This window comes from Mandrillus leucophaeus, unplaced genomic scaffold (assembly GCF_000951045.1).
Source record: "Mandrillus leucophaeus isolate KB7577 unplaced genomic scaffold, Mleu.le_1.0 Scaffold786, whole genome shotgun sequence".
Classification (NCBI taxonomy): Eukaryota; Metazoa; Chordata; class Mammalia; order Primates; family Cercopithecidae; genus Mandrillus; species Mandrillus leucophaeus.
The window spans coordinates 554,413-578,286 of record NW_012108541.1 but is presented as its reverse complement, the minus strand read 5'-3'; the positions used below and the strand labels follow the sequence as shown (position 1 = coordinate 578,286).

The 23,874-nt window shown below is 36.8% G+C and overlaps 1 protein-coding gene across 1 annotated transcript in view; it reads left to right on the top strand.

Annotated features, from left to right (window-relative positions):
* PSME4 (proteasome (prosome, macropain) activator subunit 4) overlaps positions 1–23,874 on the top strand; it is a 133,267-nt gene that overhangs the window by 69,664 nt on the left and 39,729 nt on the right. The window contains exons 21-36 of the mRNA XM_011967084.1: positions 5,697–5,752; positions 6,982–7,038; positions 7,257–7,312; positions 7,404–7,502; positions 8,973–9,035; positions 9,149–9,244; positions 11,954–12,085; positions 14,814–15,023; positions 16,364–16,500; positions 18,028–18,081; positions 18,385–18,514; positions 19,614–19,695; positions 20,763–20,916; positions 21,423–21,492; positions 22,696–22,821; positions 23,516–23,668. Of these exons, the coding sequence (XP_011822474.1) occupies positions 5,697–5,752; positions 6,982–7,038; positions 7,257–7,312; positions 7,404–7,502; positions 8,973–9,035; positions 9,149–9,244; positions 11,954–12,085; positions 14,814–15,023; positions 16,364–16,500; positions 18,028–18,081; positions 18,385–18,514; positions 19,614–19,695; positions 20,763–20,916; positions 21,423–21,492; positions 22,696–22,821; positions 23,516–23,668 (1,675 nt within the window). The remainder of the gene's footprint in view (positions 1–5,696; positions 5,753–6,981; positions 7,039–7,256; positions 7,313–7,403; positions 7,503–8,972; positions 9,036–9,148; positions 9,245–11,953; positions 12,086–14,813; positions 15,024–16,363; positions 16,501–18,027; positions 18,082–18,384; positions 18,515–19,613; positions 19,696–20,762; positions 20,917–21,422; positions 21,493–22,695; positions 22,822–23,515; positions 23,669–23,874) is intronic.

Below are 23,874 nucleotides of genomic sequence, written 5' to 3'. Positions count from 1 at the left end.
ACCATGTTGGCCAAGCTGGTCTCGAACTGCTGACCTCAAGTGATCTGCCTGCCTCGACCTCCAAAAGTGCTGGATTACAGGCGTGAGCCACCACATTCAGCTTTATATAATTATTTTTTAAAACATTTAAATTTATATAAATCTTAGGTAAAATTCTAGCTGGTATAATTTTTTTTGTCAGATTACTCAGTATTAAGATTGCCTTGTGTGTGTATTAGTAGTCTTTGTCTTCTGGAAGAAAGAGTACAGTGATAAAATAAAAAAAAACCAAACAAACAAAAAAACCCCTAGAAGCTTAGTTTACTTCTTTTTTTTTCTTCTTTAAAAAAAAATAGAGACAAGGTCTCACTATGTTGCCCAGGCTGGTCTCTGAGCTCAAGTGATCCTCCCACCTTGGCCTCCCAAAGTGCTAGGATTACAGGTGTGAGCCACCACACTGGCTTTTTTATTTATGTATTTATTTTTTTAGTTCTTTTGAGATAGGGTCTTGCTCTGTTGCCCAAGTTGGAATGCAGTTACACAATCTTGGTTCACTGCACTCTCCATCTCCTGGACTCAAGTGATCCTCCCATGTTAGCTCCCAAATAACTGAGACTGTAGGTGTGGGTCACCACGCCCGGTTAATTTTCGTATTTTTTGTAGAGATGGGGTTTCGCTATGTTGCCTAGGCTGGTCTCAATTTCCTGAGCTCAGGTGATCCACCTGTCTCCACATCCAAAAGTGCTGGGATTACTGGCAGGCATGAGCCACCATGCCCCAGCCAAAGCTTAGGTTACTTTTTAGTTTTCCTGTGAGAATATCTAACTTAGTCCTAATAGGGTATGTGGGATGGTCTTAAAATCTCATTGTTCAGGGGAGTGGCTACTAAATGGGAAGACCTATCTTCTGTGCTATATTATTATATTAGAGATTGACAAAAAGTAAAAAGCCATGTCCTAAGCATAAAAGTAAATGATCTACCTATTGGTATCCACTTTGGAGATACCGTGTACCTTTGGGCCTTTAGCAATATAGAGTTACTAAATATCTTTTTTTTTTTTGAAACGGAGTTTCACTCTCGTTGCCTAGGCAGGAGTGCAGTGGCACAATCTCAGCTCACTGCAGCCTCCGCCTCCCAGGTTCAAGTGATTCTCTAGTCTCAGCCTCCTGGGTAGCTGGGATTACAGGCATATGCCACCATGCCCGGCTAATTTTTGTATTTTTAGTAGAGATGGGGTTTCAGCATTTTGGCCAGACTGGTCTTGAACTCCTGACCTCGTGATCCACCCACCTCTGCCTCCCAAAGTGCTGGGATTACAGGCGTGAGCCACTGCGCCCAGCCACTAAATATCTTATACTTACTATAAACTTTACAGTTTCCAAGGATGGATATAATAAAGTAATTGTGGGTAATTAAGGGTAAATTTTTTCTTATTTCGTACCATTGAAAACAATTTGAATTTCTAACAGTTTTGTCAGATATCACAGGTTGCTGAATTAATCTTAAAATAAGACCTATTTTGCTCTTGGAACCTTTAGATAGTGTTTTAAGGGAAATACTTGTGGTATAGTTTATACTCATAATTCTACCTTTATAGATGTGGAAGTTGGATTATGTCTTTCCAGAGTCACAGGAATTTTGGACACTTGCCTTTAATCCTGAAATCGTCATTCATTTTTCCTTTTGCAGTCCATTCTCTAAATAATCTTTTAGGTCTAACCAGCTATCACAGGATGCAAAAAACTAACATCTAAAAAACAGGGTTACTCAAGGTAGAGGAGTCATTTTTCATCTCAAAATATTTCTTTACTTTGTGCCCCCTTTCCTCTGATAGATTTATTACGTTATTTTTAGTTAAATCATCCTTAGGATCTCAGCTTTTACTAACTTTTCACTCAAAGAAATTCATACTTAAGGTCTGATAGTGAGACCATTTCATTGATATGTGAAAGGATGTGTTGCTTATGCAATGAGGGGCAGGGCTAGCTAACCTCTCTTGGCACCTCCAGGAAACTACCCAGCTCTGCTGGGGGAGCTGCACACAGAAAAGGAAACAGTTACTACTCCACGGTGAGTAACCCTGTTTTCTCCTTATTTCACCTTCTGACTGTTTTCATTTATTTTTAAAAGCTTGTGTGTCAGACTTGGAAATAGTTCCTGTTTTCAGAGTTAATTTAAAATCTAGCAGCATATAAGATTTCTCTTTACTTAGCAACTCTTTGTTCACTTGGCAGGGTAAGAGCCAGGTTTTCGTTTGTGTTTGTAGTTATTATTGCTACCTAGGATTGAATTGGATAATAGAACACAAAAATAGGCCTAATTGTCTCTTGTGAAACATTTATACTTTGAAGGGAAAAAAAATCTTTTAGTGGCTTGGTTTTACATCTTTTATGTTTATTTTTATTTAGAAGGGGAAGGATTATTGGGAAGATAGGATGTTCTTTCACTTATACACAGGAAGAATTTTATATTATTGTTTACAGCTGTTTCATGACAATTCACCCAGCCTTCATTTACATATGTGATTTGTATTATATATTTTGTTTTTGTGTTAATAGTTATTTTTCACCATCCCTTCTTTCCTATCAGCGATTCTTTTCATAGTTCTGCTCTAATCATATCTAAGGAAGATTGCCATCTAGTGGTATGAATACTATAGTTGTTGAACATTCATAGGTCTTTTTTTAGTGGTACAAATATTTTAATACATTTTACTATAAGTTAGGTGGCCTGGTACTATCTAGAAGCTATGAAGCAGATTTAACTTTATTATTATTATATAGAGGTGTTATTTACAGTATGTTGTGCTGGAATTATTTTTTTGAATTGTACTGTTCCTTAGGTTAAATGATAATATGGTTTATAAAATGAACTAGTGAATGAGTAGGATGGATTTCACATGGGGAAGGGGAAGGTAGTGATGGAATTTGATTTAACTTACATACTATTACTATAGCTTTTAGTCAGAATATAGATCTGTAAGACAGTGCCTTAAGCCTATTCACCTAAGATTATGTGCATAGCTAAAAGCTACTAGAACCATTTTATATATCAAAGATTACATTCTGGGCACAAGTAGATCTATAACATCACAAAGAGATAGAGTCATAATATTTTACTTGGGTAATGGATAGAGATTTCTTTTCATAAAAAATCTTCTAAAGGTCAGAAGAGGTAGAGCACTATGGCTCATGCCTATAATCCCAGTGCTTTGGGAGGTGGAGGTGGGAGGATTACTTGGGACCAGGCGTTTGAGACCAACTTGGGCATCATAGCGAGACCCTGTCTCTACCAAAAAATAAATAAACAAATTAGCTGACTTGGTGGCGTTCAAGAGCCCGAAGTGTGTGTGAGTCCACTTGAACTGGGAAGGTTGGGGCTGCAGTGAGCCGTGATCGTACCACTGCACTGCAGCCTGGGTGACAGAGGGAGATCCTGTCTTGAAAAAAAGAAAAAAGTAAATAGCTACACTTGCTGAGAAGCAGTTACTGTAAAACATGCTAAGCCAGTTAATTTGTGGTAGGCAAGAAAATATCAAATTATGGTGGATAAGAATAACTAAAAGCTGTAATGTGTACTACCCAGATATGTCCTATATATAGTCTTCCCTTGGTGTAGTTAGGAGATTGGACCCACAGCATACCAAAATCCACTCATCCTCAAGTGCCACAGTAGGCCCTGTAGAGCTCGCATACACGAAAAGTCAGCCTTCCATAATGTGTAGATTTCTCATCTGGCTGATACATTTAGTTGAAAAAAAAATCTGCGTGTAAGTAGACCCACACCTGTGTTGTTCAAGGGTCAGCTCTTTGTAGGAGATATGGACGCTGTATTTTAATCTAAGTTTTAAAAGTAAAGGAAGAAGATAAGGCTTTTGTTTAAATATATTACTTAATATTTTACAATCTTATACAGGATTTTTAAAAGTAGTCAGCATAAGTGATAATTTTTCAGATTCCCTGGTAACAAAACAATTCAAAGTGTCACATGGATTTTAAGAAATTTGGTGTCAGGACTCTTGGATGAAATTTGTTTGAAAAACTTTAAATTCCCAAATGACAGCTTTTTTGATATAGTAAAACCTATGGAGAATAATTGGTCATAAAGAATGCTTTTTTTCTCTTATTTGTATAACATGACTGTAACTAAAGTGACAGTAGTTAAAGTTCATGCTTGACTTAATGTTATATGGCATTAGATACAGACTGGGTAAGCTGCAGGCTGTATATTTCTCCTTCAGAAAACTGTTTATGGCAGCAGTGGGGAGACACATACTCTAATGGGATGGCTCACAGCAAGCACTTCCCCTTGCTCTAACAATGGCAGGGGGGAGGGTGGGAACCCTCTTGTGTTTTATTCTTGTTACTCTTGAGTACAGGCCTTTTCTCTTTGGTGAAATCTAATTTCAGTAAAGACTTGACGTTCATGTAAAGGAATCTGATTTTATTTTCTACTAACAGATTTTGGATACATACATATTTTTGATCATGCAAAAATATATAAGATGCTCAAGTTTGCCAGTGGTTGAAGCTTTATAGAAGGAAAACAAATATTAAGCTTTGAAGTAAGTTAGTGAAAAAGAAGCCATTCTTTGTTTATACTCTATGGGCTTGGTTTTGAAACTTGAGAAGGTATTGTTGCTATCCTCTGTACTGGGTTATGGTGAGGAACATAGTTAAGTAACTGACATTTTAGAAATGTTTTTTCCTGTTACCTAAATGCCTGAATTCATAATTGTCAAATATTAAGGTAGAGATAACCCATTTAATTCAGCTACTTTTTGAGGGTATACAATATAGCTCAGGATGTGCTGATTTAAAAATGTTATTTTCTTCATGGCAAGTGCTGTGCAGTTCATTGGTGATTAGTAATAATAATAAGATTGCTGTTTATTAACTCTATATGCTTGCCGCATTTGTGCCTGTTTTTCCTTTTAGAACGTATCTCTTTGTTTAATAAAAGCTTTGAATTGAATCTCGTATTTTGAAATAAAATATTGAAAATGAGGTATATTTTTCACTAGAGAAAATGTAGATTTCAGATATATCAATTCTCATTTTCCTATAAAATCTGTTCTTGCATATGTAAAAAGTGACTTTTAACTGTTTAATGAATTTAACTGGTTGGGTCTGGTTGTGGTAGCCTTGCAGAGCAGGGCTACTGTTTATAGGCTCAGGGTAGCCTCTGGTTGTGGCATCCTAATTCTTTATGGCAGATCTTTAATTAGGAAACAGTGATTTTTACACCTGAATTTCTTCGAAAAGAGGTCTTTTTATTGCACATGTTAGGAGAGATGTGTTTGACTGACTTTAAGAGGAAGGGTAATGATTATCTAAATAAGCTTGTCAGTTCTATATGCTTTAGTAAAATTTGTGAGTTTTAACTGTTGTACCATTATTAAGCTGACTTTTCTTTATATAAATGTTTATCGTATTTAATCTTTTACATTTGAATATTGGATATCAATATTATGTTCCTTTAGGAGGCTCCCTGAAGTTACTACATTTTTTCTTTAAGATAAATAACATGATTCCTACTGAAACAGCATTGATCTTGAGAAAGATAGATTGATTTTTTCCTTTGAAGATGGGAAATCTGTGTCTGTTAAAAGAACATAATCTTTGTTTTGGTTTAAACAGTCCAGCAATGCAACTTTTCCCTTTAATACTTCATATTGGTATTATTAATAAATGCAAGCACTCTTGTTTTTATACAGAGTACCAAGTATGGTGTCCTTGGAAGAGACAAAGTTGTATACTGGACTTGAATATGGTATGTGAATCCTAATCCTAGTAAATCTGTGTGGATTATTTTTGTCAGTAACTCCACAAGGACAAAATGAAGTATGAAGTAGTGTTTTTGTTTTGTTTTGTTTTGAGACGGAGTCTCACTCTGTTGCCCAGGCTGGAATGTGGTGACGCGGTCTCTGCTCACTGCAACCCCTGCCTCCTAGGTTCAAACGATTCTCCTTGCCTCAGCCTCCCAAAGAGCTATGATTACAGGCATGCGCCACCAAGCCCAGCTAAGTTTTATATTTTTGGTAGAGACAGAGTTTCACCGTGGTGGCCAGGCTGGTCTCAAGCTCCTGACATCAAGTGATCTTCCCAGTTCCGCTTCCCAGAGTGCTGGGATTACAACCATGAGCCACCCTGCCCAGCCTAAAATGAAGTAGTTTTGTATTATGATGTTCCTAATCTCTTTTTTGATATATGAAAAGAATATTAATTATGCAGTACTCATTTTTGCCTATTCTGGAGAAACTGGAAAATTATTATTTAAAGAATAGCCAGTAAGAAATTGGGTCAATCTGTATTTGAATGCTATGTACAGAGGTAGGCTTTTATATATCATAATGTTCATTTATGTTTAAAATTATTCTAGCACTTATATATTATACTTGGTGCAAATAGGAATATTGTAACCCTATATTTGAATGAACTTTATACCCTCCTATCATAATAAAGTTTTATAATAACATTTACATAAAACATTTTATCGTTAATATTCCGAATATAACATGACTAGAAATTTAGCACCCTTTCTCATTGCTGGATTAACACTAAAGTTAGTTACATATATTAATTGCTAGGGTGTAATTGCTTGACTTAGGTCACCCACTAATTAGAAAATTCCATGTATTTTAATCTCTAATTAGTGACTAGAGCCTTGAAATATCAGCAAGGGTGGTTTTTCTTTCCCTCGCCCCTCCCACCTTCTTGCCCCATGAAGTTTTATAAGCAGGTCATTTTATTTATTTTTTAGTATTATTATTATTTTTCTTTATCTTGAAGCATGAGAGACATCTCATAAGCAGGTCATTTAAGTGTAGAGGTTTCAGAAGTTGCTGTAACATGCCTAGCCACTAATCCAGCTATGGTGAAGGCAGACCTATTTTTTTCTCCAATAGTTTATCCCGTCTTGACCTAACCTGTTGATATTAACTTTAAAAGTCTGAGGAGCATTCAGTGTCTAAAATACCTTCTTTTATGTTTTCAAAATAGATCTGTCTCGAGAGAACCACCGCGAAGCAATTGCTGCAGTTATAAGGAAACTTCTTAGTAAGTATATCTGTACATTTAACTTATTTGTACTTTGGAATAAGTATTTTGGAATTTTAATTTATAACATGCATGTGTTTACTTAACGTTTTTTATTCTAAATGGTGAGAATATTGTGCAGTGATTTTTTTTCTTAATGGATTCTTAACTAATGCCTCAAGATTCTTATAGTAGTTCAAAATATTTTAACCAAAATCCTTTTCCTTCTCCCATTATAGACCACATACTTGATAATTCAGAAGATGATACGAAGTCATTATTTCTTATTATAAAGGTACAGTTGTCATTTAATAGTTGCATAATTATTAATATGATAAAGCTTGGATTGATGACTTGCAAATACAATTTGAAATTCTTTGACACAGATTATTGGAGACCTTTTGCAATTCCAAGGATCTCACAAGCATGAATTTGACTCCCGATGGAAAAGCTTCAACTTAGTAAAGAAATCAATGGAAAATCGGGTCAGTATTTTCACCTAAAAGTCTGCACTAATTTTTTTTTTTAAAGATGTATAATAACCTCCTAGTTTGGATATTATTCATCATATAGAGGAAGTTTCCCTAAAAGGAAAAATAGTAGATTTAAAAATATGTAAAAGTTAAAAATATCATGGTAGAAATCAAATGGATCCTAGCAAAAAATGTGTTTTTCTTATACAGAATCTGCTGCCTGTTTCCATGATAGTCTCTAAACTCTCAATGGGAATTTGGATAATAGCATTGAGACTACCTTGTAAGAACTTGAAGGAATTTAAAAATAGGAGGAATTATCTACAGGAATGAACTTAAAGCATTGCACTTTATGTAGATCTGAGAAAAAGTTACCTTGTATTATATTCATGCTGCAGTAGAAGTCATCGTAAGCTTCTTTGGGACCCCAGAAGAAAGAGTATCAGTGTAAGCCAAGAGATGTTGATGGCAGTGTTCTTATACCAGAAACTTTTACTGAAATTGAGTGTAAAAAGGTTGTGTGAGTTCATTGTTTAGACAACAGTTGCTAGATACTTCAGGCAGAAGGAATGGCATGTAAAAGGGCAAGGAGATACAAAAACATCACATGCTTTAGGGGCCAGTGGCTGTAGGGGGTAAACTAGGTTGTTTTTACTTTGTTGTGAGAAAGTGCTTCAGTTTTATATTCACCAGTGGGAGAGTCGTTAACGGTTCTTAAGTAGATCTGATTTGAATATTGATTGGAAAAGTCAACACTCAATTCACTAAACATTAAAAAGCTCTGCCACCACTGTGAACAGTAAGTACAAAGAGATTGATACTGGAAGCAAGAAAGGGAGTTAACTATTACACTCCAGGTGAAAAACACAGCCTGAGTCAAGTCACTGGTCTTGAAATGGAAATAACATGTTTTGAAAATGGTAGAATTGGGAGGCCTAATGACTATAAGGAGCTGTGGTGTGGAAGAAGAATAGTCTTTGAGCCTCAACTATCTGCCTTTGGTGACCAGGTAGAAGATTATATGGATAAAAGCTTAAATTATAACTTTTAGAAATCTAAAAGATATTATTATTACATTTTGTACTAAACATATATTATTACCCTGAAAGGCTATGGCTATTTATAGATTTCAGAGAGTTGAGCAGTTGTCTTAGTAGGCTGTTTTTGTACTTGCAGTATTTAGCTGAATAAGAACACAACTCTGTTGCTCTCCCATGCGTGGGTCTAGTAGTAAACTATCAGAGAAAAACTGGGTGTTGGATGGGCTATTTAAAAGGGGGATATTTCTACTATTACCCATAAAATTAATTAAGATAGCATATTTTTATATAAGCCTGATGTCTTTAGAATAAAGGAAATACCACCACCACTCACCAGCCAACCAGGGACCTTTTTGACCACTTACTAAGGTATTTAGAGGCCTCCATTGTTGAAGTCAGTTAGTGAAAATGTTGAAATATTTGTTGCTACTTTGTTTTCCAGCTCCATGGGAAAAAACAACATATCAGAGCACTGTTGATTGATAGAGTAATGTTACAGCATGAGGTAAATATGTTTTTCAGTCATAGTGACTTTTTAAAATGCCAGTTTTCCAGATGAGTATTTAGTTGTGTTTTCATAATTAAATTTTAGTAAATACTTTGCAATTGTTTTCTTAGCTACGGACACTAACTGTTGAGGGTTGTGAATACAAAAAGATACATCAAGATATGATCAGAGATCTTCTTCGCTTATCTACAAGTTCATACAGTCAGGTAAGGTTTATCCAAACATAGCACTCTCCTCCTGCCCTCCCATTTTATTACATGCAATCTTAATTTCCCCCTTTTAACAAGAGAGTTTAAATAATTGCTCCCATAATTGGAATTATTCTCTCAATGATTGGAAATTGTAATTTCCAGTAATTACATCCAGGAAGTAATAAAACCAGAACCAAAAGCTAGGCTCTCTTAACTCGTGTTAGCATAGAAAACAGCTTTCAGGCCGGGCGCGGTGACTCAAGCCTGTAATCCGAGTACTTTGGGAGGCCGAGATGGGCGGATCACAAGGTCAGGAGATCGAGACCATCCTGGCTAACACGGTGAAACCCTGTCTCTACTAAAAAATACGAAAAACTAGCCGGGCGAGGTGGCAGGCGCCTACGTGGGAGGCTGAGGCAGGAGAATGGCGTAAACCCGGGAGGCAGAGCTTGCAGTGAGCTGAGATCCGGCCACTGCACTCTAGCCTGGGCGACAGAGCGAGACTCTGTCTCAAAAAAAAAAAAAAAGAAAACAGCTTTCAAATTGCAAATATATTCAAGCTAAGTTTGCTAGTCATTTTTTTATAATGCTTAATGTTGCTATTTGTAATTGTTTCTCATTTACTTAAATTTGGAAGACAGTGCTAGTGTGATATTGCTGGCACTTCAATCACATTTTGAAGTCCAGTCTACGAAGGCCACATAATTCCTCCTAGACATTATGCTTGGGTTTTAGGAAGCTGCTACCGCATGAATTGTGAGGGCTGTCTTTTAAGATAGTGGAGGCAAAAGAGATTCATATGCAACAATTATTCTATGTTTGTAAAATAATGTAAATTAGCTACAGGTTAAGCATTGGAAACCCAAAATGCTCCAGAATCCAAAACTTTTTGAGCACCAACATGATGCTCGAAGGAAATGTTTGTTGGAGCATTCCTGATTTCAGATTTTTGGATTTGGGATGATTACCCAGGAAGTTTATAATCCACGTTTCAAAATCGGAAAAAAATCTCAAATCCAAAACATTTCTGGTCCTGAGCATTTTATTTTACTTTATTTTTATTTTTTGAGACACGGTCTCTGTTACCCAGGCTTCAGTGCAGTGGTGTGATCACAGCCTACTGTAGCCCTGAACTCAAGCCTTGAGCTTGAGCTCAAGCGATTTTCTCACCTCAGCTTTCTGAATAGCTGGGATTACAGGCATACACTGCCCTGAACTCATCTTGAACTCAAGCCTTGTAGCCTTGAGCTTGAGCTCAAGTGCTCATCTTATCTCAGCCTCCTGAATAGCTGGGATTACAGGCATGCGCCACCATGCTGGACTAATTTTTTCATTTTTAGTAGAGACAAGGTCTTGCTGTATTGCCCAGGCTGGCTCGAACTCCTGGGCTCAAGCGATCTTCCTGCCTGGGCCTCCCACAGTGTTGGGATTACAGGCGTGAGCCACCATGCCCGGGCACCTGAACATTTTAGATAAAGGATACTCAACCTGTAACTAATCTCTGGCTCAGAGATTCCCTCTGAAGTAATGTTTAAAATGAGTTTGAGGCCAGGTATGGTGGCTTATGCCTGTAATCCCAACACTGTGAGTGGGAGGCCAAGGCGGGTGGATCACTTGAGATCAGGAGTTCAAGACCAGCTTGGCAACATGGTGAAACCCCCACCCTCCTAAAAATACAAAAAATTAGCCAGGTGTGGTGGCATGCACCTATAGTACCAGCTACACGGGAGGCTAAGGCAGGAGAATCGCTTGAACCCTGGGAGGCAGAGGTTGCAGTGAGCCAAGATGGCGCCACTGCACTCCAGCCTGGGTGACAGAGCGAAAAAAAAAAAACTGGTTATAGGAAAAGCAACATATTGTGCATATTTCAAACTCTTTTTTGTTTGTTTGTTTGAGATGGAGTCTCGCTCTGTCACCCAGGCTTGAGTGCAGTGGCACAATCTCAGTTTACTGCAACCTCCGCCTCCTAAGTTCCAGCAATTCTCTTGCCTCGGCCTCCCCGGTAGCTGGGACTACAGGCATGCACCACCATGCCTGGCTAATTTTGTGTTTTTAGTAGAGACAGGGTTTCTCCATGTTGGCCAGGCTGGTCTCTTAACTCCTGACCTCAGGTGATCCACCTGCCTCAGCCTCTCAAAGTGCTGGGATTACAGGTGTGAGCCACCGTGCCCAGCCTACTATAACCAGTTATTATCCATTACTGTTTAACTAGTTCATAAGTTGTAAATTTATACTTAATGTTTTGTTTGGGTCAAAAATATGTGAGATTGTGCTTAAGGTTTGCCTTAAAAATTTTAAGTTGTTATGTGTCTGTTTTGGTTTATTTAAGTTCCTCCTGGAAATTCTTTAATTTTCCTTGTGTGGACAGAAGAGAAAATCTGGCTCTTCATATGAAGAGTAATTCAGAATAAAAAGTTTAGTAGTATGCTGGTTACTTTTAGCTGTGTTACTGAGCAAATGCATATTGGTTCCATTCAGTCTCACTTTTATCAAACATATTTCAGTCAGTGTAACCTAAACTATGGATATGGTTGGTGGTAATGTGCTTTCCTTTTGATATAAGTAAAGATAATCATTTACTTGTTTTTTAGGATATTTGCTTTGAGATTTCTTTTGTTAATGAGAAAAACATGTAAATTATCATTATTGTTTTTGAAATTTGTTTTAAACTGCTTTGTACTTTAATATATAATAAAAGTCCTTTGTTAATAATACTTCCTCCAGGTGAGAAATAAGGCTCAGCAAACATTTTTTGCTGCCTTGGGAGCATATAACTTCTGTTGCAGAGATATCATTCCCTTGGTTTTGGAGTTCTTAAGGCCTGATAGACAAGATGTTACACAGCAGCAATTCAAGGTACAGGGTTTTTTTTTCTGTTTTATTGTAAACATTTTCAAACATACTGAAAAGTTGAAAGAATTCTACAGTAAACATCCATATCTTCACCATTGAGATTCTATATTTAAGATTTTGTTATATTTGTTTTATCGCATATCTGTTCAGTTTTTTTATGTATTTCAAAGTAAATTGAAGATATCAACACGATTCACCTTTAAAAAGGTATAATCTTTGTTTCATACCGATATGAGACTCATTATTTACTTATTTACCTCTGTTTGTGATCAGTATTATGATGAAGAAAATGTAAGAAGCAGACTTCCCTGAGGAAAAGAATTGTTGAACTTGAGTGCTAGTGGCCAAGTAGTCTGGCTGGCCTGTGGCAGAGAGGGATGAAAGACGAAGAAGTTTAGAGTAGTATGACCAGCATGAAGGAAGGGCTTAAGACAGGAAGGAAGAAATATGGTAAGTTTGAGCAATGGTATGAAAGCTTATGTAATTGGAGTAGAGAAGAAAAGAAATGATACAGGGTAAGGCAAATACTACATCCTATGGGGATGTAATAGAGTATAGGTAATATATAATGATTGCTTATACTGTCAGGTAGAAAGAAATAGATTGAGAGTGAATTAAGAGTGAGAACAGATAGGACTTGGTGATTGAACATGAGGGGACTGAAAAAAGGAAATGTCAAAATTACTAAGCTTTTGGATCCTACAACTAGTTGTTGGGCACATCAGAGAGAGCGAGAGTAGAATAGATGATGACATAGTTAATTTGGACTAGTTTAATTTGAAGTGGTTCTAGTGAACTAAGAGCACCGTCAAGTGGGCAGTTAGATATCTGAGTCCGAAGATACCATTTCCATGTATGTTGATGATAATTGAAATCTATGGGCATGGATAAGAAAGCCTAGGAGGAGATTAAGAAGAGGACCAAGGGGCATATGTTGAGAAACTCCTTTAGAAGCCAATAGAAGAGCTGAGTGACACTGGAGAGGTCAGAAAGGTATCGAGAAATAGGGAAGAATCACAGAAGGCAGAAAGAGGTCTTTCTAGAAGGAAGAGTCAGTGAGTACATTCTTTGTTTTTTTGGAGATAATGAAGATGAACCCTAAACATGTTCCATGAAGCTTGTAAGACAGAGGTGTCAATAAACTATAGCCCAGGCTCAGTTGCTGTTTGCTTTTGTAAAAGTAAAAGTTTGCTTTTTTAAAACTTCTGTTGAAACACAGTCATGTTCATTCCTTTATGTATTATGTATGGCTACTTTCACTCTACAGTGACAGAGAAGAGTAGTTGAGACAGAGCAAATGGAAAATATTTGCTGACCCCCAGTGCAGATGTATAATTCAAGAGTCTTGTAGGTTTGACTCATTGACTATCCTGTTGTTGACCTTAATGAGAGCAGTTTAAATGGACAAAATTAGAGAGGTCAAGTACAATCGAAAAATATCTATTAGATCAACAAAATCCAGGTTATGAGTGACCTTATGGAGAACCTGTAGAGAGGAGTGGAATACAAAGTCAGTAACAAGCTAGATTGGAATCAGGTGAGGTGAGTTGAAAATCAAAATATTGGCCGGGCACGGTGGCTCATGCCTGTAATCCCAGCACTTTGGGAGGCCGAGATGGGTGGATCATAAGGTCAAGAGTTCTAGACCAGCCTGGCCAACACGGTGAAACCCCATCTCTACTAAAAATACAAAAATTAGCCGGGCGTGGTGGCGGGCTCCTGTAATCCCAGCTACTCAGGAGGCTGAGGCAGGAGAATCGCTTGAACCCGGGAGGTGGAGGTTGCAGTGAGCCAAGATCGTGCCACTGCACTCTAGCCTGGGCGACAGAGCAAGAATCTGCCTCAAAAAAAAAAAAAAAAGAAAAAAGAAAATCAAAATATTTTGATACTACTAACTCTTTTTATGAAAAAGCACTTTAGAAAGGATACCTGCTGTCATCAGAATCATTGTGGTTAATTGGACTTTCATGAGTAATAAATACACAATATAGTTTTTATGTACTTTGTAAATTACTCAGCAACCGGGTGTTAACTACTATTTAATAAATTATTTCAAACACCAAACATTAGACCCTAAAATTTTAAGAGTGGCACATTTTGTGGTTTTTATGATATACTTGAAGAAAATTACTATGGAATGAATATATGTTCTTAGAAACAGCCTTACATTTCTTTACTACCTTATTAGTAGCCATTCTTTGAGCAATTTCTTTTTTTCTTTTTGGAGACAGGGTCTCGCTGTGTCACCTAGGCTGGAGTACAGTGGCATAAGCACAGCTCATTGTAGCCTCCGACCTGTTGGGCTTGAGTGATCCTCCTACCTCAGCCTCCTGAGGAGCTGGGACCACAGGTGTGTGCCACCATGCCCAGCTAATTTTTGATTTTTTGTAGAGAAGAGGTTTCACCATGTTTCCCAGGCTCTCAAACTCCTGAGCTCAACCAGTCTACCTACTTTGGCCTCCCAAAATGCAGGAATTACAGGCGTGAGCCACCTCACCTGTCCCAAACTCTGTATTAAATGACTTAGAGAAAATATTAACGGATGTCACTTAAATGTCAAGTTAAAGTTTCTAAAAAGTAACATGTTCAATGTGTGAATATATTTTACTAACCAACGTTAAGCATTTAAGTAATCAATACTCATTTAAAATCAACATGTAGGTGTGTTGGCTACAACTACACGATGCCTCTTATTTCCCATGTAAACATATGTATATATTTTTTTCTGCAGGGTGCCTTGTACTGTCTCCTTGGAAATCACAGTGGTGTGTGCTTGGCAAACCTTCATGATTGGGACTGTATTGTACAGACTTGGCCAGCGATTGTTTCTTCAGGGCTTAGCCAAGCAATGTCCCTGGAAAAGCCATCAATAGTGAGACTGTTTGATGATCTTGCAGAAAAGATTCATAGGCAGTATGAAACAATTGGCTTGGACTTCACAGTAAGCAATGTCATTCTTTCATTCAAGTTTTAGTGGAAATCCCGCCTTGTTAAAATGCCCTTTATTTTTCTTGCCCTTTTTGCAGTAATAATATTCTTGGCATTTGAGTCCAGTGTTTTTTTTAAAAAAACATTTGTTACCTGTTTGCTTTTTGTACTTTCATTGATCATTAAGTACTTTCATAGATAACAAGGTAGAGTAGCAAGTTGGAGCATGGTAGGGAGACAGCCAGGGCTCCACAAAGGCTTACTGATTTGTTACATTTACCCTTATTTTGTGTGTGTCCACAGCTTCATTTTTCAAAGACTTAATTATATTTTACGAGGTTTACCATGCTAGCCAAAGTCACAAAAGATCGACTACTGGGTCCGGGTCTGTAATTTATAGTGAAGAAAACTAAAATTGAATGATTTGACAAATGAAAGACTAAAGAGTATAACTTTCAGTGGTGCTCAGGTTGCAAGTTATACCAGGTTTTCTAGGAACCTGCAAATCTGTATTTTTACCCCCTCGGAACATGGGAGTGAGTAAAAGAAGGATGAGCACAGCAGAATCCACCTCTGCCTTAAAGTGACTATGGTTGACATCTCTCCCCTGGTTTAAAAACCACTGTTCTAAATATATTCCTTTTAAATCAAACATAGCGTTGCTATTTGCAACTGTCTTTAGATTATACTTTATTTTTTAGAAAAAAATTTAATTGAGATGTAATTCACATATCATAAATATCACCCTTTTAATATGGACAGGTTGTATGCACAATAGTATAGTCACAGGGCTGTGTAACCACTTGAATTCCAGAGCATTTTCCTTTGTTTGTTTCTCATTCTCATTCTGCTTCATTCTGTCCCCCAAGGCTAGAGTGCAGTGGCATAATCATCCCCTGCCTCAACTTTCCTAGTAACTAGGAGTATAGGTGTGTACCACCACACCCAGCTAATTTAAATTTTTTTTTTTTTTTTTTAAGAGAGACAGGGGTCTTGCTGTGTTCCCAGGGCTGGTCTCAAACTCCTGGCCTCAAGCAGTCCCCTCACCTTGACCTCCCAAAGTGCTGGGATTACAGAAATGAGCCACCATGTCTGGCCTCCACAATATTTTCATTGCCCCAAAACAAAATGAGTACCTAATAGCAGTCGCTTCCCATTCTTCCATACCCCAAAGCCCTGGAAACCACTTTCTTTTTCAGTAAATTGTCCTGTTATTAGATATTTCATATAAATGGAATAATAAAATATGTGGACTTTTGTGTCTGGCCTCTTTCACTTAACATTTTCAAGGTTCGTTCAGGTAGTATGCATCAGAACTTCATTTTTTTTTCCTGCTTTTTTCTTTTTAACAAGATTCCAAAGTCATGTGTTGAAATAGCGGAATTACTTCAACAGTCAAAAAACCCCTCTATCAACCAGATATTGCTTAGCCCAGAAAAAATTAAGGAAGGAATTAAACGCCAACAAGAAAAGAATGCTGATGCCCTAAGGTAATTGATGAATGGTGTACTTCAATAGATGACATATAGATAATAAGTTTTGGCTTTTTTTGAGACAGAGTCTTGCCCTGTTGCCCAGGCTGGAGTACAGTGAGACGGTCATGGCTCACTGCAACCTCCACCTCCCAGGTTTAAACTGTTCTCATGTGTCAGCCTCCCGAGTAGCTGAGATAACAGGCATGCACCACCACACCGGGCTATTTTTGTGTTTTTAGTAGAGACAGGGTTTCACCACATTGGCCAGGCTGGTCTCGAACTCCTGGCCTCAAGTGATCTGCCCACCTCAGCCTCCCAAAGTGCTAGGATTATAGGCGTGAGCCCCCACGCCTGGCCGATAGTAAGTGCCGATAGTAAGTTTTTAACATCTCTAAAATATAGATGTATACCATAATTGCTTAATGATGTTTACAGATTGACTTCTGAAAAAAATACAAAGAAATCGAGAGATAGTTATTACAAAGATTCCTGTTTTTTCTTTGTAAGCTATGGAGGTATAAAACACCATCTTAAAAATAAGGTCAAGCGTGGTGGCTTTTGCCTGTTATCCCAGCACTTTGGGAGGTTGAGGTGGGAAGATCGCTTGAGCTAAGGTGTTCGAGACCAGCCTGGGCAACATGGTGAAACGCTGTCTATACAAAAAATACAAAAATTAGCCAGGTATGGTGGCATGTGCCTACAGCCCCAGCTACTTGGGGGGCTAAGGTGGGAGGATCGCTTGAACCTGGGAGGCAGAGGTTATAGTGAGCAGAAATTGTGCCTCTGCATTTCAGCCTGGGTAACAGAGCAAGACCCTGTCTCAAATAAAACAAAAAGTTATTTCACTGTCATACCTTTTTTTTTTCTAGTCAATTATCTTTCTTTCTTTCTTTTTTTTTTTAAGGTAGTAATATTTCAGAAACTACATAACTGGTACATATCAGTCATTAATTCCTAAATTCAAGTTTAGCAGATGTATCATTTTATAGTTCATATAATAATAATGACTTTTTGGTCAAATTTGGTATCAGGATTTTAATAAACTGTTTTTGGATTCTTGGTACCAAAGCACTTAAATCCTTCAGTGATGACACTCAAGCAAGAGTCTTCCTAATTTGATTTTGTCTTTGCCTTATAATTAGTATATGAATATGCCTCTTTGTTGTTTTCTAAAATGTGTATAAATAATAAATTCTTACAGCCTATGTAATATATTTCATAGGCTGTATCGTGTGTGTGTGTGTGTGTGTGTACCACTCCCAATTAATTGATTACTACTTACAGAGTTACTTGTGCATGTCCACTCAGGAAAAGTTGAGTTCACTCTCCCTAGCCTTTCATGAGCTTTTCCCAGCATCTCTGTTCACCTGTCTGCTTTCATTCTGGCTTGCTTCTCACCAGGCCCTTTACAGTCAGGTGGTGAGAAGTAAGTGGGGAAGGAGGGTGAATTTGGCTAGAATTTGCATTTCTATTATATTTTTTGATGTTCATTTTAGTATTATAGTAAAGTAATACCTCACCTGATTTTTTTTTTTTTAAAAGGAACTATGAAAATTTGGTAGACACCTTGCTAGATGGTGTGGAGCAAAGAAACCTGTAAGTACAAAAGATTTTTGTAATTCTCACAGCATTTATCTTAAATACTATAGGAGTTTTCTACAAGGAAGGCTATGAATGACTACGTCACAAAAAGTTGTGTTCTGATTTGTGTATTTGTAAGCAGATTAAGAGGAAAAGAGATGGAGGGAAAGTTTGGGATTAATGATGGAAGCAGCGTTCTTCAGTAGACCTATTTTAATTCTTGAGAAACTTAAAATTATAAGGTGTTTCACATACTTTCTTTTTTTTTTTCAAGTGGTTTTATGTGTGGTATGCTTTGTCATTTTTCCTCCTTTTAAGGCCCTGGAAATTTGAACATATAGGCATTGGGCTTCTGTCTCTACTGCTGAGAGATGACCGAGTGTTGCCTCTTCGTGCCATACGGTTTTTTGTTGAGAATCTCAACCATGATGCAATTGTAGTTCGAAAGGTACATACCTTGTTTTAGCTACAGTCTTGGGTTTGAGACTATGTACGTGACCTGAAGTCTTTAAATTCTTCACAAACAATACACACTTGGTTAATAAATATCTTGAAGTATATTGATTTGAAATCTACCCCGTTGGTTCAGAGATGATAATGATTCATCTAACAAATATATAAGGACATGCTTAGGCACTGTGTGTTTAAACACTGGGAATATAGCAGGAAATAAGTTTATAGGCTAATGGGAAAGATTGAAAAATTAGAAAATTAGATGTGCAGTGTTTCAGGAGGGGTAAGAAACATGAGGGTACAGTTTTGTACTCTCCAAGTGTCAGAGGTGAGGTGAGGGATTGGGAGATGGCCTAAGCTGAAGCATTGGAGAACGACCTTTAAAAATACCCTGAGGCTGGGCCAGGCTTGGTGGCTCACGCCCGTAATCTCAGCACTTTGGGAGACTGAGGCAGGTAGATCACATGAGGTTGGGAGTTGTCTATACAAAAAATTTAATTGAGATGTAATTCACATATCATAAATATCACCCTTTTAATATGGACAGGTTGTATGCACAATAGTATAGTCACAGGGCTGTGTAACCACTTGAATTCCAGAGCCTGACCAACATGGAGAAACCCCATTTCTACCAGAAGTACAAAATTTGCTGGATGTGGTGGCGCATGCCTGTAATCCCAGCTACTTGGGAGGCTGAGGCAGGAGAACCGCTTGAACCCGGGATGGGGAGGTTGTGGTGAGCCGAGATTGTGCCATTGCACTCCAGCCTGGGCAACAAGAGTGAAAACTCTGTCTAAAAAAAAAAAAAAAAATACCTAGAGGCTAAGATTTGAAGAATGAGCAGATATTGGTTTAACAAAGAAAGGGTCAAAGTTTTCTAGGAGGAGAGACTAGCATGGGTCAAGACTGTAGAGTAAGAACTGCCTGTGATTTATTCTAAGTCAGATTTAGCACTCACATGGCTGTACTGCCAGATGTCAATAGGTGAGGTGTTTTTTTAAAGAAAAACAGAATCGATTTCTCCTTTGAGTAGAGCAAGCAACCAGTTAAGTGATTTAAATTTTTTTTATAATTGTGCCTTTTTTCTTTTCTAGATGGCTATCTCAGCTGTTGCTGGTATCCTTAAACAGCTAAAAAGAACCCACAAAAAGCTGACCATTAACCCATGTGAAATCAGTGAGTACTACCAGAAGTAATTAATAGTACTTTCCAATAAAACTCAGAAAATTTTCTTGACATGTATACATTTTAGTTCTTGACCTCAAATATTGTTCTATGGATATTAACACAAAATATGAAATAACATTATGAAGGAAACAGTTGACTTAGTAAAAGCCAGTGATAACTATCTACAAAAATAGATTGATTCTTTCTGCCTTCATATTATTTATGTCACCCACTAAGCAATTATACTAATTATTTCATCAACTGTATTTCAAAGACTTAAATTGCTGTTATTAATTTGTTAAATGTTTTTCTTTGGGTGGTGGGATTATAGGGACAAGGTGAATTTTCTTCCTCATACCTTATTGTATTACCAGAATTTTTCAGAAGAAAAAACCATTTTTTTCTGGTCTCCAATCCAGGATTAAAACATTGCATTTCAGTTGTATGGTATCTTTAGTTTCCTTTAATGCAATGTTTAATCCTGGATTGGATTATAGTCCAGAAGAAAATGTTTAAAAATTTTTTTTAATGTAAAGTACATTCAGTGGGACAGCCATCCAAATTTGAGTAAAGTCTGTTGATGAAATAATTCTACTGTATTAATGTAAACTTTGAGAATTGTATTTTGATTATTTGAGATGATGTCTACAGTTGATACTCATAGTTTTGATAAGTATGTGTGGAGAGAGAGAGAATATCAAAATGTTAAAATTTGGGTGTCTCAGTGAAAGTTATGTGGGAATTCTTTGAGCTCTGTAAGTCTGGAATTATTATTTCAAATCTAAATAGTTTAAGCAAAATTAATCCATTTAATTTTGGTAAAAGGAATGAAGTAAGTTTCATCCTTGATCTTTTCCCCCAAAATAACTGATTCAACAAAATTTAGTAGATAATCCCATCTTCTCTGTTTTGAAATGTGCCCCCAATTGCTCATACATATGTTACCTTGTCTTGAGAGAATTTTAATAGTGTTGTATTGTGAAGGCAAAGTTACACTGGTACTGTTGATTGAAATTTGAGAATAACTGTTGGGTGAATGTTTTTAAATTCATCAAATGTGATTGTCTTTTCCTTAGGTGGATATCCTAAACCCACCCAAATTATTGCTGGTGATAGACCTGATAATCATTGGTTGCATTATGATAGCAAAACTTTACCAAGAACTAAAAAAGAATGGGACTCAAGTTGCTTTGTGGAAAAAACTCACTGGGGATACTACACCTGGCCAAAGTAAGTAACTTACTGTGTATCTTATCATTAAATGCCTTTGATATAACTGTTTTATCATATTTCAGTTTCTGGGGAGGTTCAGAGGCACTTGAAGGTTCTTTTATCTTTCCCCTTCCCTAGTCCTCTCTTTCTTTTGCTCCTGCCAATGCTACGCCTCATTCCTGCCTCTTTCCTTGTATGAAAACCCTTAGCCTTTCTGAATTCCATGGTTATATGGCTAAGGAGGTTATTAATAGCTGCTCTAAATTATATTCCTACTTATTAATAATACACATGCCTAAACCAACCCAGAGAAATACATACTTTTCTCTCCTTATTAACTCCATTTGTCATTAGGACACAGTGATCTGATAGATTTTTAAGGCCTAGACTGTTATTGCTGTACTCATCTCCCCAAACTTAGCATCTAGTTAGAGTTCATTAAAAGTGCCTTCTAATGCTTTCTATCCATGAAGCTCTAATATTTTTTTCTATGCGTATGATAAATATGAACTCTTACTATATAGGAATATGGTTGTTTATGCTGGTGTGGAAGAGCAGCCTAAGCTTGGCAGAAGCAGGGAGGATATGACAGAGGTAAGCATTCCATTTCACCATGGTTCAAATGCATCTTATTTTGGGCCACTGATTTATCTCAACCTCACTTCAGTTCTTCTTTTTCTTTTTTTTTCTTAATACAAGTTGTGTTTTTTAGTATAGCGCTGCGTAAATATTGGTGACTGTGTAATCCATTCTCCCCAACCCCTTTATACCAGTGCCAGTTGACATAGATCTTGATGTATCTAAGACTGAGTTACTACCCCATTCAGCACTCCCTTGGCTACTGCTTTATGTAGTTTGCTGCTCATTTCTTGTATCAGTTCTGTTACAAGTGTTTTAAAGGAAAAGTTAATGACTGATTTTTAGTTTTCTATTGCATATAAATTATGGGTACTCCGTAAACACATACTGGTAGATTTCAGTTAAAACTTGACTTAAACTTCATTTAATTTACTTCATTTTGAAAGTTGACTTGGCTGGGAGCCATGGCACATGCCTGTAATCCCAACACTTTGGAAGTCTGAGGCAGATGGATCACTTGAGCCCAGGAGTTTGAGACCATCCTGAGCAACATGGCGAAACCCTGTCTCTACAAAAAAATACAAAAATTAGCTGGGCGTAGTGGTGCACACCTCTAGTCCCAGCTACTTGGAAGGCTAAGGTGGGAAAATTACCTGATTACCTGCAATGAGCCATGATCACACCACTGCACTCCAGCCTGAGTGACAGAGTGAGACCCTGTCCCAAAAAAAGAAAAGAAAAAAGAAAGTTGACAAGGGTTTTTAAGTTTATGTATTCCTCAAGTTAATGGTGGTGTAACTTTTTCTGGTTCTGAACGGTTGGTTTACCTTTTAACTTCTGGTGTTTTATAAATATGGAAGTGATTTGTTGGGGCTTGATTTATAGTTTTGGGGATTTTAACAAATTGCACACCAGATGTCACAGTTGCTTTCAGTTTTCATTTACCAAGCAGAACATTTGTTGATTTTTAATTCACAGTGTGAGAAATAGGATTCAAACTTGAGAATCTGAAGGAAAACTTATTCTTACTGTTTTAGCATTTTTAGAGGGAGATAGTTGGTTTTAGAAATCATTGTTATCTATGAGAACTAAAAGTTCATTGAAACAAAAATACAGCCTGCTTTTGACTATCAAAATCTTGTAATTTTAACTTTTTCAGAATCATGTATTTAAGTAGATTTTAAACCCTGAATATTGTTTTTTTTTTTAACTTTATAGGCAGAACAGATTATATTTGATCATTTTTCTGATCCTAAATTTGTTGAACAGTTAATTACTTTTCTATCATTAGAAGACAGAAAAGGAAAAGATAAGTTTAATCCACGACGTTTTTGTCTCTTTAAGGTAACTATATTATTTACATATCCTCTTTGTAATGCTTAGTAACTATTCAGTTTGTAGGTTCATAACTTATAAATATTTGATCAAGGCTAGCCATCTGCTTTCATCTAAAATGGCACTGGAGTTTACACTGAACATGTGTAGACTTTTGTTGTTGTCATTATTCCCTAAACAAGACATTATAACAAGTATTTATGTAGCATTAATATATAATACAATTGGTAAACATTGTATTAGATCTTATAAGTACTCTTAAGATGATTTAAAATATACAGGAGGATGTATTACCATTTTATGTAAAGGACTTGAACATTTTGGTATTCTGGAGTGGGGATCTTGAAACCAGTTCCCCATGCACACCAAGGGATGACTGTATTTATCTTTAATGTTTGTTGTAATTGGCACTAGAAAGAAAAAAATACCCAAAACTATATGTGTTTTTTATGTTTAGTTGCTTTTTTTGAGGTGTGATACTTAGAAAGATTATTAATATTTGTTTCATTGGTTACATTTTAATGTGATGTTTAAAATGACAATATTCTTACTATTTTAACTTATCGGAATTGTTAAAGCAGTTCTAAAGGGGAGTGCGCTTGGAGTTTTTAAGCACATTAGTAATGTACAGAATAATTACAAGCATAATTATAATTGAGATGATAGCCATTTGAGTACTGAAGAACTGTCTTTGTTTTTATAGGGTATATTCAGGAATTTTGATGATGCCTTCCTGCCAGTTCTGAAGCCGCATTTAGAACGTTTGGTTGCAGATTCACATGAAAGCACCCAGCGATGTGTTGCAGAAATTATAGCTGGTTTAATCAGAGGTTCTAAGCATTGGACATTTGAAAAGGTGATGTATTAATAGTTGTACAGAACATTTCCTGTTAAAGCTATGTTACCCATTTTGGTGGCAATTCCCAACACATTAGATGCTGATAATTAAAATATGAAATGTTCAGTGATAGGAAATATGCCGATATGTAGACATTGCTTTTGATTACAGATTACAGCCTAATGGTCTCTAAGAACATTTACTATCTTTAAATTTTTGAAATA